This window comes from Podarcis filfolensis, assembly GCF_964270895.1.
Source record: "Podarcis filfolensis genome assembly, chromosome: 8".
Classification (NCBI taxonomy): domain Eukaryota; kingdom Metazoa; phylum Chordata; class Lepidosauria; order Squamata; family Lacertidae; genus Podarcis; species Podarcis filfolensis.
In genome coordinates this window covers 1,114,847-1,130,449 of record NC_139611.1, presented here as the reverse complement: position 1 = coordinate 1,130,449, position 15,603 = coordinate 1,114,847, and the positions used below count along the sequence as shown (strand labels likewise).

At 46.0% G+C, this 15,603-nt stretch overlaps 1 protein-coding gene across 2 annotated transcripts; it reads right to left on the bottom strand.

The window, feature by feature from the left end:
• Nucleotides 1–2,280: 2,280 nt before the first annotated feature.
• Nucleotides 2,281–14,991, bottom strand: GINS4 (GINS complex subunit 4). Of its 2 annotated transcripts, XM_083629723.1 has the most exons (7): nt 14,249–14,986; nt 13,435–13,521; nt 12,050–12,163; nt 11,424–11,521; nt 10,538–10,626; nt 4,197–4,287; nt 2,281–2,939 (listed from the first exon to the last, which is right to left on the bottom strand). In XM_083629723.1, exons 1-7 carry the CDS (start codon nt 14,309–14,311, stop codon nt 2,843–2,845), a joined length of 639 nt encoding a protein of 212 aa, XP_083485849.1. In that variant the 5' UTR covers nt 14,312–14,986; the 3' UTR covers nt 2,281–2,842. The 2 variants fall into 2 exon arrangements, with proteins under 2 accessions (XP_083485849.1, XP_083485850.1); XM_083629724.1 differs by lacking the exon at nt 13,435–13,521 and having other exon boundaries at nt 14,249–14,991.
• Nucleotides 14,992–15,603: the final 612 nt, after the last annotated feature.

Below are 15,603 nucleotides of genomic sequence, written 5' to 3'. Positions count from 1 at the left end.
AGGAACATCACTATGCCTGGCAACAAATCCCACTTATTGGATTCTTCTGCCCCATCTTTTTGTGCCTGCCAAACAGCCGTGCCATGCTTATAATATTTTATTCTCTTGTTAACTATGCTGTTTTAAATGTGCATTTTATATTTGACTTCACTTAGCAATGTTTTCTTTTGAAATGGTTAAGGTTTTGTTTTTTGTTAACCTTGTGTTAAATATGTATTCTGTAGTTGACCTGCTTTGTAATGTTTTATTTTGAAATCTTTGAGATGGTATATTGGTTTCCTGTTAATTGTGTTGCTTTGACTGTGTACTTTATATTTGACTTTCTTCAGAAATATTTGATTATGCATTGTTTTATTGATGTTTAATATGCTGTAAACCACTTTGAGATTTTTCTTAAAAACATAAAGTGGTATAGAAATGAAATAATAAGAATAATAATCTAGAAGGAAAACTCTGGGCCGAAACCTCTGCTGCTTTGTGGGACATCTTTGGGAGCAGAGTCCCTCAGATGGGGACGTTTGATGGCACCTTCTACGCCTCCTTACAGCAACTCCTACTTAATATATGTAATATTATACAGTCATACCTCATGTTGCATCTGCTTCAGGTTACGTCTTTTCAAGTTGCATCCCGCAGCAACCCAGAAGTACCGGAACAGTTACTTCCGGGTTTTGCTGCTTGTGCATGTGCAGAAACGCTAAATCGCACGGCACTTCTGGATGCGAAAGCTTTGAGTTGTGGACGTGCCTCCGGGACGGATTATGTCCGCAACCTGAGGTTCCACTGTATTTAATATATATAATATTAAAATCAACGATAAGCTAAAAACTCAAAAAACAAAAAAACATAGTGGCATTCTGCATACCTGGGTAGGCTTGTCTGAACAAAGTTGTTACTTGCAGGTGCCAAAAAGTTTTAGCCAGACGGTGCTGTCCTGGTGTCAATAGGCAGGGCATTCTGGAGTGCGGGTGCTGCCACACGAAAAGAGATCTTTCTTACAAATGCAAAAGGGGTATTTGGGCTGCTGTAACAGTGTCAGGGCTGCAGATCCAAGAGGTCAAGGGGGTGTTCTGTGGGGTAAGGAGATCATGCAGGTGAACCAGTGCCAACTTGTTAAGGGCCGCATATACTAATAGTGGCACCTTGAACGTGCAACAGCAAATCAGCTGTTTTTCGAGAAAGGGCCCTACTTCTGTGGTAGAGCTCATGTCTTGGATGTAGGTCCTGGGCTCCATTCGTAGCCACTTCAAGCAGAGCTGGGAGTCCCACATTCAAAATGCCAGACAGTGCAAACAATATTGATCTAGATGAGCCAGTGCCCCGACTCTGTGGAAGGTCGCTTGCTATGCTCAAGGGACTTTGCTGGCCTCCAGCAGACCTTGGACTGGAAGAGCAAGGCCCCCACTTCCTCTAATTAGCCTCGTGCTGCTGGCTAATCCTCCAGGCAAGCAGCCTTGACGTGAACACAGGAGACAAAGCTGCTAAAAACAGTGGCTGGCCATGCGCCGCCCTCTCCCAAGTGTCCACCTGGACAGTGACCGGCAAACGCTGGGTCAGAGGGATTCCTGATGCCCCGTGAAAGTCCAGGGGAAACCACTCCGCAGAATTCCCTGCGCTGTCCCCTTTGCAGCGGCCATTCCTTCCCCACACGCTAACCAAGCCAACCACCAAGGAAGCCAATTGCCCAAAGGCTTCCGCTGCCTCGAACTTCTTGCTGCGTCCTCACTTGACCCCACGGCAACATCAGAAGCAAGGGCACCCGAAGGTGTTTTGTGGGAAGGACCCACAGCTGAGCAGTGTGGCACCTACTTTGCCACAGTTTAAGTTCTGAAACCCAAGAAAGCTGCTGCCAGTCAGTGTAGACAATACTGAGGTAGATGGACTGAGTAAGGCACCTTCCTATGTTCCTACAATCAGGTGAGTATTATTATCATTAATTAAATCTGTATATATACCATCCCTTATCCAAAGATCACAGGACACTTCACAAGATAAAAATACAAAATGAGAACACAAAAAGACCGTTGATCTAGCTCAGTATTGCCTCCACTGACTGGAACCAAGTGGCTTAGAAAGAGGGCAGGCACTGAACGGAGGGCAAGAACAACGCCCCTGCGGACACCTCCCCAACCAGGAATCTGCTTCCAGGACCTCTGTGTGCCAAGCAACTGCTCTGCCCCTGACCTATGGCCCTTCCCAACACCCAGTGCGAGGGCAGCGCTGATGCATGGTTAGGGATGGATGGAGAACACCCTTGAAAGAGGTGGAAACAATGGACCCTCCTGGAACAAGCTGCTCTGCTTTAATGTCCTCAAAAGTTGTTTCTGGCCCTGCAAGAAGCGACTGATGTTTTCTGACGTCACCCAGGGAGCTACTGCAGAAGTCAAGCTGAAAAGGAAGGGATGCTGGGCCCAGTCATCGCCTTGGAGGAGGCACACCTTCCTTCCAGGCACACTTGGCAGGCACAGTTCTCTCAGCTTCTGCAGGAACTGGGCAGCAATGCCCAGAACAGATCCAGTGGAACATTGCCATCTTCTGGAGATGCAACAGAACAGCAGCTGTGCCTCTTTTTGAAGCCAGACCGCCTAGGAAGTCAAGCTTCCCCACCTCCAAAATCCTCTTTCCTGGGATAACAGCCCTTCTTTCCTGTCTGCTGGGGACATTCCCCCTGACATGATCTCAAGTTGCTATTTTAGCTTTATCAAGAGTCGTCCAGATGCCAGCAGGCCAAGGGAGGTGAATTACCAGGAAGTAGACAGAGATGGTCGCCAGGCAGTCCTTTTGATGTGGGATAAATATTCGCTTCAGCATTTGCAAGGATGTCCAAGCATCTGCATGCTGCTTAGATGAGCTGAACTGCCCCAGAAGCCACCAGGGGAGCAATGGTTTGGTATCTGATCAGATGCTGAGAGTCTTCATCCAGGTCAATCACATATTCTCTGAAAGAGACAGACCATAATAAGGTTAGGTAAGGTTGCAATCCTATGTACACTTACTTTTGAGCATAGTAGGAATTTCTTCCTAATTAGAGATATGTTGGATTGATTTGCATGCTAGTTACTAGGAATTTATTAAATTCAACTAGGGCACTAATTTCCATCTCCTCTCTCTCTGAGGTCACTGTGAAAATATATTTTCAAATGTCAAAGATCTGCAAATATTTACACACACTTACAACAGGGTGGAGAACCCATGTTGCTCTGTATATTGTTGGCCTCCAACTGCCATCCTGTAAGCCTGGCCAGGGATAAGGTGGGAACTGTAGGCCAACATCTAGAGAGCCACAGGTTCCCCAGCCTCTCTCAGAAACCGTCAAGCCTTTCCAAGCAGAAGGACTGGAAGCCTCACAAATCAGGCTTAACACCCACGACATATTTAAAGAAATCCATTTCCATTGGCATTCAGATACATACGGCCCCTGGCAGTGGAGGGAAAACAGAGACAGCCGCTGTGGCCAGAAGCCCTTGAGAGATGGGTGAATACAGAATAAGGCTCATTCATTTTCAAAGCCATCCAGGTTTGTGGCCCTTGCTTCATATTGCAGCAGCAAGTTCCACATTTTCACTATTTGCTGTGTAACGAAGGAAGCAGGGGAGCAACGGCCAAACCCTACTGGGCTGCTCCTGAGAAAGCTGACGATCTGTTGTTTTTACCCTGCTTTTCTGTCCATGGACATACAAAGCAGTTTGCAATTCTCAAATCAACTACAACAAAACCCTGAAACATAAACAGCCATCCTTGTTTAGAAAATAACATTTAAGACAGCAGCTGATGGAAGCCAACCAAGCACCTTTAGTGGTTTAGCTCAGCCTCAGTGCACAAAGCCCAAGAAGTCGCTACAACCCTGCCTGTTGTGTAAGCCGCTAGAGGTTTCAAAAAGGCAAAGGGACATGCCGAATATCAGCCGCAAGGAAGCAAAGAGACACACCCAGCAAGCAGGTGCAAAGGCTTCTCTTTTTCAGAAGTCGTGCACCTTGTTGGAGGCTCCTTGGGAACAACGGCTTGAACAGGAGTTTGTCCTGCTGGGGTGGACAGGAGTAGCAGCCTTAAACATCTGGAAAGCACCAGGCTGGGAAAGGCTGGTGGAGGGAACTTCTCTGGGGAGATCGTTTGGATGCTGGTGGTTGGGCTCATCCCTTCCTTTTTGGGGTACTGATAAGCTCAGCAAGCTCCATTCTTGGGAGTCTCTTTCCTACCTCTGCTCATCAGTCTCTGGTTCCACCAGGATATTCTCCTGTCTCTCTTTCACCCGCAGGAATACGAAGGAATCCAGATTCGGTTTGGGTACTGTAAAGAAACACACAGAGAGGGAAAGGCTTCTCCATCAAAATTGTCTGCAAAGCACTCCTCCAAGGGGAGACTGTCACTCCATCATCTGGGAGTGAGACAGATTGACTTCTCTGGAGACTTCAAGGAGCGTGACTAACAAGTACAGCACCATCCAGAGCGGGGACTGGGAAACGGAGTATCAGAATGACGAAATATTGGGGCAGATCTTGATGAATTGCTTTACAGTGCAACCAAAAAGCCTTATATCCAAAAGCCTTATAAATTCCTGACAGATGCTTTGAAAAGTAATCACATCCCAAATAGATGGGAATTCCCGGAAGGGGTATCTTTTACGTATAAAGGTAAGAAACAAGGTGCAGAGATACATCAGAAGTGGAGAAATTCTGGAGAAAGTCTAAAAAACAACTAGGAGGAGCAGAGCCCTTGACAGGAGAAGGGGAGGAAACTCCCTAGGATACAGGTGAAAAATAAGAAGAGATACAAAAGCAACAAGATTCATAATTCAATAATTAGAAATAATAAAATTATAACATAAATCAGAATGGCAGATTCAAAAGTATAAATATGACGATATGAGAACAGAACAATAAGAATATGATTTAAAGATACCAAAAAGTTGAGAAAAGAGTAGAAGAAGCAGGAGAAGATATTACGTTAAAATAAACCAGAAGAGGAAGTTGAGGGAAGTCGTATGGGGGGGAGGGGGAAACTGGGGAATGATATTATTGTTATATAATGTGACATTTTGATGTTTAAAAATGTATAACCCAATAAATTTTTTAAAGGAATTTTAACTTTCTTTAAAATAGTGGATAACTTTAATTTGATGGGTATTTGGAGATTTAAACACCCACTGGAGAGAGAATTTACATTTTTCTCAGAACTGTATTGGTCTAGCGGAAGATATATCAATTACCCGGATATTTGTTGGATGTCAAACTCAGTCAAGAGCATAAGGTCAAACAGATTCCTCACTGGCCTTGCAGACAACTTCATTGTCCAGAAAGTGGGAGAAGCAACAAGAGGAACAGCCATTTTAGATCTGGTCCTAACCAATGTTGATGACCTGGTTAGTGGGGTAGAAGTGGAAGGATCATTAGGCACGAGTGATCATGCTCTTCTGAAGTTTACTATACAGCGGAAAGGAGCAGCCAAGCATACTAGGACTCAATTTCTTGACTTTAAGAAAGCCGACTTCATAAAACTTAGGGAAGTGCTGGGTGAGATCCCATGGACAGTAATACTAAAAGGAAAGGGAGTTCATGATGGCTGGGAGTTTGTTAAGAGGGAGATAGTAAAAGCACAACTTCAGGCAATACCAATGAGACGGAAACATGGAAGGTGCCTAAAGAAGCCAGGGTGGCTATCTAAAGAACTTTTAACTGAGTTAAGATTAAAAAAGGATGTGTACAAAAAATGGAAAAGGGGGGAAACCACCAAAGAGGAATTCAAACAAATAGCCAGCACGTGTAGACACAAAGTCAGAAAAGCTAAAGCACAGAATGAACTCAGGCTTGCTAGAGAGGTTAAAAGCAACAAAAAAGGCTTTAATGGGTATGTTCGTAGCAAAAGGAAGAACAAAGAAACAGTGGGGTCACTCAGAGGAGAAGATGGTGAAATGCAAACAGGGGACACAGAAAGGGCTGAACTCCTCAATGCCTTCTTTGCCTCAGTCTTCTCCGATAAAGAAAACAATGCCCGACCTGAAGAATGTGGAGCAAATGATTCAGCAGAGGAAACACAGCCCAGAATAACTAAGGAGATAGTACAAGAATACTTGGCTAGTTTAGATGTATTCAAGTCTCCAGGGCCAGATGAACTGCATCCAAGAGTATTAAAAGAACTGGCAGATGTGATCTCAGAACCACTGGCAGTCATCTTTGAGAATTCCTGGAGAACAGACGAAGTCCCGGCAGACTGGAGGAGGGCAAATGTTGTCCCTATTTTCAAAAAGGGGAAAAGAGAGGACCCAAATCAGAGAGGGCCCAGTCAGTCTGATATCAATACCAGGGAAGATTCTGGAGCAGATCATTAAGCAAACAGTCTGTGAGCACCTAGAAAGGAATGCTGTGATCACCAATAGTCAGCATGGATTTCTGAAAAATAAGTCATGTCAGACGAACCTGATCTCGTTTTTTGACAGAATTACAAGCCTGGTAGATGAAGGGAACGCAGTGGATGTAGCCTACCTTGATTTCAGCAAGGCATTTGACAAGGTGCCCCATGATATTCTTGTAAAGAAGCTGGTAAAATGCGGTCTTGACTATGCTACCACTCAGTGGATTTGTAACTGGCTGACTGACCGAACCCAAAGAGTGCTCATCAATGGTTCCTCTTCATCCTGGAGAAGAGTGACTAGTGGGGTGCCACAGGGTTCTGTCTTGGGCCCGGTCTTATTCAACATCTTTATCAACGACTTGGATGATGGACTCAAGGGCATCCTGATCAAATTTGCAGATGACACCAAACTGGGAGGGGTGGCTAACACTCCAGAGGACAGGATCACACTTCAAAACGACCTTGACAAATTAGAGAACTGGGCCAAAACAAACAAGATGAATTTTAACAGGGAGAAATGTAAAGTATTGCACTTGGGCAAAAAAAAAATGAGAGGCACAAATACAAGATGGGTGACACCTGGCTTGAGAGCAGTACATGTGAAAAGGATCTAGGAGTCTTGGTTGACCACAAACTTGACATGAGCCAACAGTGTGACGCGGCAGCTAAAAAAGCCAATGCAATTCTGGGCTGCATCAATAGGAGTATAGCATCTAGATCAAGGGAAGTAATAGTGCCACTGTATTCTGCTCTGGTCAGACCTCACCTGGAGTACTGTGTCCAGTTCTGGGCACCACAGTTCAAGAAGGACACTGACAAACTGGAACTGACAAACTACAAGAAAGAAGATTCCACCTAAACATTAGGAAGAACTTCCTGACAGTAAGAGCTGTTCGACAGTGGAATTTGCTGCCAAGGAGTGTGGTGGAGTCTCCTTCTTTGGAGGTCTTTAAGCAGAGGCTTGACAACCATATGTCAGGAGTGCTCTGATGGTGTTTCCTGCTTGGCAGGGGGTTGGACTCGATGGCCCTTGTGGTCTCTTCCAACTCTATGATTCTATGATTCTATGATTCTATGATTCTGTGTCCAGAGGAGGGCAACCAAAATGGTCAAAGGCCTGGAAACGATGCATTATGAGGAACGGCTAAGGGAGCTGGGCATGTTTAGCCTGGAGAAGAGGAGGTAAAGGGGTGATATGATAGCCATGTTCAAATATATAAAAGGATGTCACATAGAGGAGGGAGAAAGGTTGTTTTCTGCTGCTCCAGAGAAGCGGACACGGAGCAATGGATCCAAACTACAAGAAAGAAGATTCCACCTAAACATTAAGAAGAACTTCCTGACAGTAAGAGCTGTTCGACAGTGGAATTTGCTGCCAAGGAGTGTGGTGGAGTCTCCTTCTTTGGAGGTCTTTAAGCAGAGGCTTGACAACCATATGTCAGGAGTGCTCTGATGGTGTTTCCTGCTTGGCAGGGGGTTGGACTCGATGGCCCTTGTGGTCTCTTCCAACTCTATGATTCTATGATTCTATTCTATGATTCTATGAATTGACTCAGTATGGCTCTCTAGAGAATTATCAATACAAACCAAAAAAATAGAGATACAAGCAAGAACACTTTCAGACCATAATTCAATAATACTCGAATTAAAAGGAGAAAAAGATTGCCTGTTTAGATGGAGATTAAATGAAGGACTTTTAGATAATCAAAATGTTTTACAAAAAGCAGAAAAAGTCCTGAGGGATTATTCTGAATTAAATTTAAATCAAGAAACAGATATAAAGATGGTCTGGGATGCCAATAAAGCTGTAATGAGAGGCTATTTTATCCAACAAAATGCCTACCAGAAAAAGATTAGAGAAGGGAAATACTGGAAGAATTGATTAAAAATAAGAAACGGTTAAAAAAACTGGGAAAGAATCAATAAAACAAATAATAAAAACGTTACAATATTCAATGATAATAAATCAGGAGATAGAGTAGAAAATAAAAAGGATGAAACAGAAAAATTTTGAATATGGCAACAAGCCAGGTAAGTTACTGGCATGGCAGTTAAGGTAAAAACAGGGTGCAAATTTAATAAACAAATTAAATATAGAGGGGAAAGTAACGGACAATCTGAAAGATAAGATTGCAATTTGTAAGGTATTATACAGATCTATACAGAGCAGGTACTGAAAATAAAGAGAAAATTGAAGAATATTTAAGCAAAATAAATTACCAAAAATTGCAAAAGAAAAAAATGATTTTTTTAAATGCGCCAGTAATGGTGCTGGAGGTGCAAGATGCAGTTAAATAAGCTAAAATAGGTAAAATGCTAGGACCAGACGGATTGTCAGCAAAGTATTATAAAAAAATTACAAGACTTTCTGGTGCAACTGCTTGCAGATGTAATGAATGAGATTTTAAATATTGGGAAAGTACCAGAGTCTTGGAAAGAGGCCTATATAGTGGTACCTCGGGTTACAGACGCTTCAGGTTACAGACTCTGCTAACCCAGAAATAGTACCTCGGGTTAAGAACTTTGCTTCAGGATGAGAACAGAAATTGTGCGGCAACGGGAAGCCCCATTAGCTAAAGTGGTACCTCAGGTTAAGAACAGTTCCAGGTTAAAAACGGACCTCCGCAACGAATTAAGTTCTTAACCCGAGATACTACTGTATTACTTTGATTCCAATGCACGATACGGATGTACTTCTAGTCAGTGTTTCCTGCTTGGCGGGGGGTTGGACTCGATGGCCCTTGTGGTCTCTTCCAACTCTATGATTCTATGATTCTATGATTCAAAAATTACAGGCCAATTTCTCGATTAAATAATGATTACAAATTATTTGCCAATATACTTGCAAACTGAATGAAAAGGGTTAATGGATTTAATTCATATTGATCAGGCCGGTTTCTTACCAGGCCGCCAGATGAAGGACAACATAAGGAATATAAATGACATTATAGAATATCTGGAGGGCAGGAATGAAAAACAAGTAGCATTAATGTTTATAGATACAGAGAAGGCCTTTGATAATATTTCATGGACTTTTAAGAAGAAGACAATAGAAATGATGAACTTTGGGGAGGCATTCAGCAGAGGTATTGAAGCAATTTACTCAGATCAACAGGCTATGCTGATTGTGAATAATGTGATAACTGAAAAATGCAAAATAACAAAGGGGACAAGGTAAGGGTGTCCCCTGTCACCGTTATTGTTTATTTTAGTGTTAGAAACCCCGGCAAGAAACCTAAGATTTGATGAGACAATAAGAGGTAGGAAGAAAAGCATATAAACTAAAAGCTTTTGCAGATGACCTTGTGATTACTGTAGAAGATCCCAAGAGCAGTATACCAAAGGTTTTGGAGAGGATCCTGGAATTTGATCAGGTATCAGGTTTCAAATTAAATAAAAATAAGCTCTTGGTGAAAAACATGACAGGGCAATATAAAAAGGACTTACAACAAACTACGGATTTAAATATAGCTAAAAAAGCTAAGTATTTAGGTGTATGGTATACAGCGAAGAATATAAATATATATAAATACAATTGTGTAAATATTTGGAAAGAAATAAAGAGGAACCTAGAGATTTGGGGAAGGATGCATTTATCTTTTTGGGGAAGAATATCACTGATAAAAATGAATGTTTTGTCAAGAATGTTATTTCTATTTCATCCAATACCTGCGATCAGCGGTGCAGGACACTTCAAGGAATGGCAAAAAGATCTTTCCAGATTTATATGGCAGGGGAAGAAACCAAGGAAAAAATATAAACTGTTAAGAGACACTAAGGAAAGACTGGGCTTCGCCCTGCCAGATTTAAAATTATATTATGAAGCGTCCTGTATCTGTTGGTTCAGGAATGGATAATTTTGAAAAATGCAGGTATTTTAGACTTAGGGCAAGATAATAGATTTGGATGGCATGCATATTTATGGTATGAAAAAGCAAAGGTACATAAAGGACCGCATGGAGACCATGTGGTAACTTCCAGATGTTGCTCTGATCCCCAACTCCCCACCCACCCAGTCCAGCTTGGCCAGTGGTCAGTGATGGTGGGACCTGGAGCCCCACAACAGCTGGAGCGCATCACGTTGCCAACCCTGTAAGCCCCTCGGAACAAGGACCTGCCTCTTAACTTCTGCAAAGCCACGTGGTGGGGAGTATTTGGATGGCCCACTGCCAAGTCCAGCCTTGCTTACCAGACTTCAGGAGATCCACCTTCTGCAGGTTGGGAGGCATGTGCTTCAAGGCCACATTTCTGAGATGAGCCTCGATGTTTGCCATGTACCTACAAGAAAGTCACAGTCGTGGGCTTTTCCTGGGAAAGGGAGAAGCGTCAGAGCGGCACAAGCATGCAGCCATCCCAAGAACAAGGAGCAGCCAAGAAGCAGGGGGTCTCCTCCTTCTGCCCCTCCCAAACTCTGTGAGGGGAGGGAATCTCCAAACAACTCTCAGCTCCCTTAACCTATGGCTTGGGGGAAGCCATGACTGTTTAAAGCGGCATTGCAGCAGCTTAAAGGTGTGGTGCAAAGGGGGGGGGGGAGCCTCTTGTGCCCGTGTAGAACTCAGCAGGGAGGAGTCTGGGGACCAAGTGAGAATTAGCTGGCCGCATCCGCCGTCGGCCCAGTCCCAAGTCTTACCAGCCACCATGGCATCCTCAGATGCTTTTACCTGGCTGGATCTGCGGCAATGCGTACCTGGACTGAGAGACATGGGTATGGGATGTGTAGAAAGCTTTGGCTTTTGTACGGTTGGATTCTGCCAATGGTATTCACATGAGCTGTGGGCTGTACCAGCAACATTTGTTGCTGGTACAGCCCACCACTGGAAGGTCACCCATGAGGGAATGTGGCCCCCTCCCCCTGCCACTATAGAGCATGCTGTTGTTAAAGGCACAGGAGCCGGCCAGCCTTTCTTTCTGATCAGTTGGCAACCCTAGTTTTGTGTCTGTATGTTAAATTTTTGGCAGCTAGTCCAGGCCACCTGGAAGATGCACAATGCAACTGAAATTAAGAACACAGAAATGAGGGGCGAGAGCCACCCGTTGCTTTCACCTTCCTGCCTCCACATGGCCCACTCACTCACTCTTTGGCAAAGGCAAACTCTTCCGGTGATAGGAGGGCTGGCTCCCCCTCTGCCCGAGTCTTCTCCTTCTCCAGGACATGGGGAAAGTATTTCTCAATCTGCAAGCGGAAATAAATGGCGTAAGAACTGCTAAACGGGCTACACGCTGCAACAGACTTGGACATGGCAATAATAGAGAAGGAACCTGGGACCTCTTGCAAGCAAGGCCTACTCTCTGCCCATGAGCTCTGCCCCTCATTTTATTGCTACTGCTGTACACACACACGATTCCTCTTCTGAGGACCAGCAAAGGTTTCCAAATATTCTTCAAAGGCTATCCCGTGCATAACATATTGCAGCAGTTGATCAGAGGTTACCAAGGCTAGCCCTCCACGGCCCTTTAGCCTCCCTGCACACTCCCTCTGTCTGTCTCTCTCTAGAGAGAAGGGAGGCTGGAAGCACTTGCCAATTCTGGCTGAAAATATGGGAGATCATTCTCTACCTTACTAAGCTGTACAACAGGTAGCAGAAGACACACAAAGAAAGTTGATGTGACATGTGACCTCTGCATGGAAATCACGTTCACAGCGACTCACCTATTTAGAGCAGAGAGCAGCACCTCTAAGCAAAACGCAGCTGGCCCTTACCTTCCGTAGGCGGCAGCGCAGGTAGCTGCTGAGGATGTAACGGATCCTCTCGACCTCCATGCGGTGAATGCTGACCTTGAGATCACCTCTCTCGGCCCATTTCAGATTCGCCTCCTGTCACACACACAAAATCAGAAGTTCTGCACCGAGGAAGAAGGCACAGTCGGCCAAACCCTTTCGTCTGCGCAGCTGCGACATTCGCTCACATGGAAGGATGCAGGGGGAGAAATTGATGCCCAGCCTCCAGCTGTTCCCACTCCTTGGTCACACCACAGTGTGATGCAGTGTGCCTCCTTCAAAGTAAGACACAGACTCCCTAACATGGGGATAGTGAATCAAGACATACACCCTTAAGGAAGGGCAGCTAACCCATAGCCCGAAGGTTATGTACAGTCCCTCTAAGGTTATGTACTGGCCCCCATGAGACCTCCTATAATGCGTCAATTACAAAAAGATTTTAAAAAATAGCTCTTATGGCCCTTCCCACTGTGAGGCCATAGAAATTTTGTGCTGACCCCATGCAATTTTAAAAAAAATATAATACAGGCGGCCACCGTTCCTGGCCCCCTGTGCGTCGGCGGAGTATGCAATTGGCCACTCACCTTGCCCCTGTTCTGCCCTCTTCTACCCACATGCTGGCAGTTGTGTGCCAACTGGATGCATGCAAAATTGTCGCCGCCTGCAATTACTTTTTTAAAAAACAAACAAACCCGATTGCTTCCATAGGTTCCTCACTATGACGAGAAATGTTTCTGGTGCTGTACACCTACCCACCCACCCACCCACCTAACTTTCCCGTTTGAAAAACCTATGCAAGCATGAGACATACATCTCTCTCTATGCATAAAGTAAATTATTTCTTTATACAGGAACCCGATGCCCACCAAAAGGTCATTGTAGCCCCTCAATATCTGTCCATTTTAAAGGGCCTTTTTTTTTTTTTTGCTGACCATTCCCATGCCTCCTGCTCTGATTCTGCAATGCCAAAGGAATTTACCGGCCTTATACAGACTCAAACCATTGATGCATACTGCCTTGTTCTGTATTGTGTCCAGTGACTGACAATGGCTCTCCAGGGTTTCAGACAGGGAATATCTCCAGTCCTATCTGTGATGCCTTTGAGGACCGAATGGGACCAGACTCTGCATGCAAAGAAGATGCTCTGCCTTAGGGCTACAGCCTTTCTCCACGATGTAATGGGGGTGTCTTTTAGATTGACCAAAGTCAATTTTACATGTGGCCCCCGGAAGGCTGGCTGCCTGCCTGCGGGTCCATGTGGCCTCGGCCCTCAAAGGGTTAGCCACGCCTGCCTTAAGTGTTCATCTGGGCATGGCTTTTTCCAAACAGACAGAGTTAAGGTCCCTCCCATCCGCCCGACATATTACCATGTGCTCCAGTTGCTCGACCACACAGTCCACCACTTCTGACTTGCTCTCCAGCAGCTCAGGGGAAAACTTCTCATTCATCCAGGCCTGGAGAGCAGAAACAGCCAATGGGCATTGCGGTGGTAGTACCAATTTTCCCAGCTTCCTTTATAACACCCTGAATTCAAGGTCCTTACAAGACTGCGGCGCAAATTTGCATATGGTTATCTATGCACACAGATGCAAATTTAAGTCATGCTTTTCAATGGATTTGTGGGAGAGACTGGGGATGTCATTGGTTTCCTCTGCTTTTGTTCTTGTTTCTCCTTCTGTCTTTTGGGGTTTTATCTTGTGTTTTTGAGCTGTGAACCACCCTGAGGTCTCTGGATATAGAACTTTAGCAAATAACAAGTAACATATAATATATAAGCCCACGGACATGGTTTTATCTAAACCGCTTTGTGGGTTTTGTTGCTTTAGTAGCATACAAGCAATGAGCGTTTCGGGTGCATCACCACTGGGCACCCGCTGGCCCCGCACTCAGCGGCTCTTGCCCGAGTAAATCTCGCGAAAGGACGGGGAGCCCGCGGAGGAGCGAGGGCTCGGGGCTCCCGCAGAGGCGCCCGCTTGGCCGCGGAGATCCAGGCCGCCCTTGGCCAGGGGCTCCCCGGGCGGGTCGCCGGCCTCGTCTGCCGGGACTCCCCGCTCGGGCCGAGGCCCCGCCGCCCCGACGGGAATGCGGCCTCGGCGGCCCCCGGGCCCCCGGAGCGGCCTCGCGGGCAAAGCCGGCCCGCCCCCCCTCTCCCCGGGACCCAGGCGTCCGCGCCTCTCCCACCTGCTCCAGGCTCCGGAGCAGCTCCGCCGGGGTCAGCAGCACCTCCTCGCCCGAGTCCGCCATGGCGCCGCGCGGGAAAAGCCGGAGCGCCCCGCCCCGGACGAAGAGGCCTCTTCAAGGCGCCGCCGCCGCCCGGCCTTTCCTCCCGGCAGCGGGGCCCCGAGCCTGCCGGGCGAGCGCGAAGATTCAAGGACCGCCGAAGAAACGTTGACACATATATTATGAATTACTCAATTAATTAATTCACCCGCAGATAAGAAGATGAGAGCCTGGACAGAGGATGGCTTGCTTCATGGGATCAGGAAGAAATGAAGCAGCAGCGTTGTCCCTTGAGCCTCTTCTAAAGTACTGTAGTTGCTTCTGCGTTAGAAATGATAGCTGGGAGTGGTGTCTTTTTGTTTTCCTGGGTATTGTTTATCAATTAAAACAAAAAGGTGAACAAATTTGTATCCTGAAAGTGTGGCTCAGAGAAATAAGTTGAAGAGTCACTGCCCTAGGGCGGGATGGGGAGAGAACACCCAGCAGCACCTTTTAACTTAGGGTTACCAGATGTCCCAGTTTCCCGGGGACAGTCCCCGGATTTGCAAATAAGTCCCCAGACAAATTCCATCCCCGGAATGTCCCCAGATTTCATCAAACGTCCCCGGGAAACGCAGTCTCAGCAGCCCGGAGCAGTTGGCTCTGGCTGGCTTCAGGAGCTGCTCGGAGGTCCCCATATGATGGTGGTGCAGGGGCTAAAAGATGCACCTTCCGGGCTGCCTCCACCTTCCCTGACCCCAGCAACTCAGCTGGGAAGGGAGGCTTCACGCTGCCCATCAGAGCTTGCGTGCAAGCAGGAATGGGATTGGGGCTGCTCCGATGGGAAAAGAGGCATCGCGCTGCCCAAGCCTTCGGCCCTCCTTTGCCTTTCACATTCCATTCCCCACCACCACCGAAGAACCAACAACTCAGGGGCTGCCCAGGCTCATGGAGAAAGGAGATAGACGCCTCAGAGGAAGGGGAAACGTGGCAGTTGAGGTCAAGGTGGCGGCCACCCCTCTGCCACAGCCATTGCTGCAGCATCAATGTCCCAAACATAGTATTTATTTATTTATTTTATTTAAAGTGTCCCCGGATTCATTGAAAAAAATCTGGTAACCTTAGCTTAACTCCCATCTCATGCTGTGTTGTCAGAACTAGAAAATCTGCTGTACAATAGGACAGGTTGGGGCACAGAAAATAGCTTGGGATCTACTGGGAGATCTCTGGCTGATTTGCAGGAAAGCAGAAACCAATTCCAACTCATTGTGCATAAGCAAAACAATTTTTTCCATCTGAAATAGCTAGCTGAAATGAAAAAAACTAAGTAGGGGCAA

What these genes read in the sequence shown, in the direction of transcription:
- GINS4 (XM_083629723.1), bottom strand. Translation starts at nt 14,311, where the DNA reads ATGGCGGACTCGGGCGAGGAGGTGCTGCTGACCCCGGCGGAGCTGCTC. An exon ending in TGCGCTGCCGCCTACGGAAG is followed by an intron (nt 11,522 to 12,049) that starts GTAAGGGCCAGC and finishes TTCCGCTTGCAG; the next exon opens with ATTGAGAAATACTTTCCCCA. An exon ending in CCAGAGACTGATGAGCAGAG is followed by an intron (nt 2,940 to 4,196) that starts GTAGGAAAGAGA and finishes TGTCTCTTTCAG; the next exon opens with AGAATATGTGATTGACCTGG.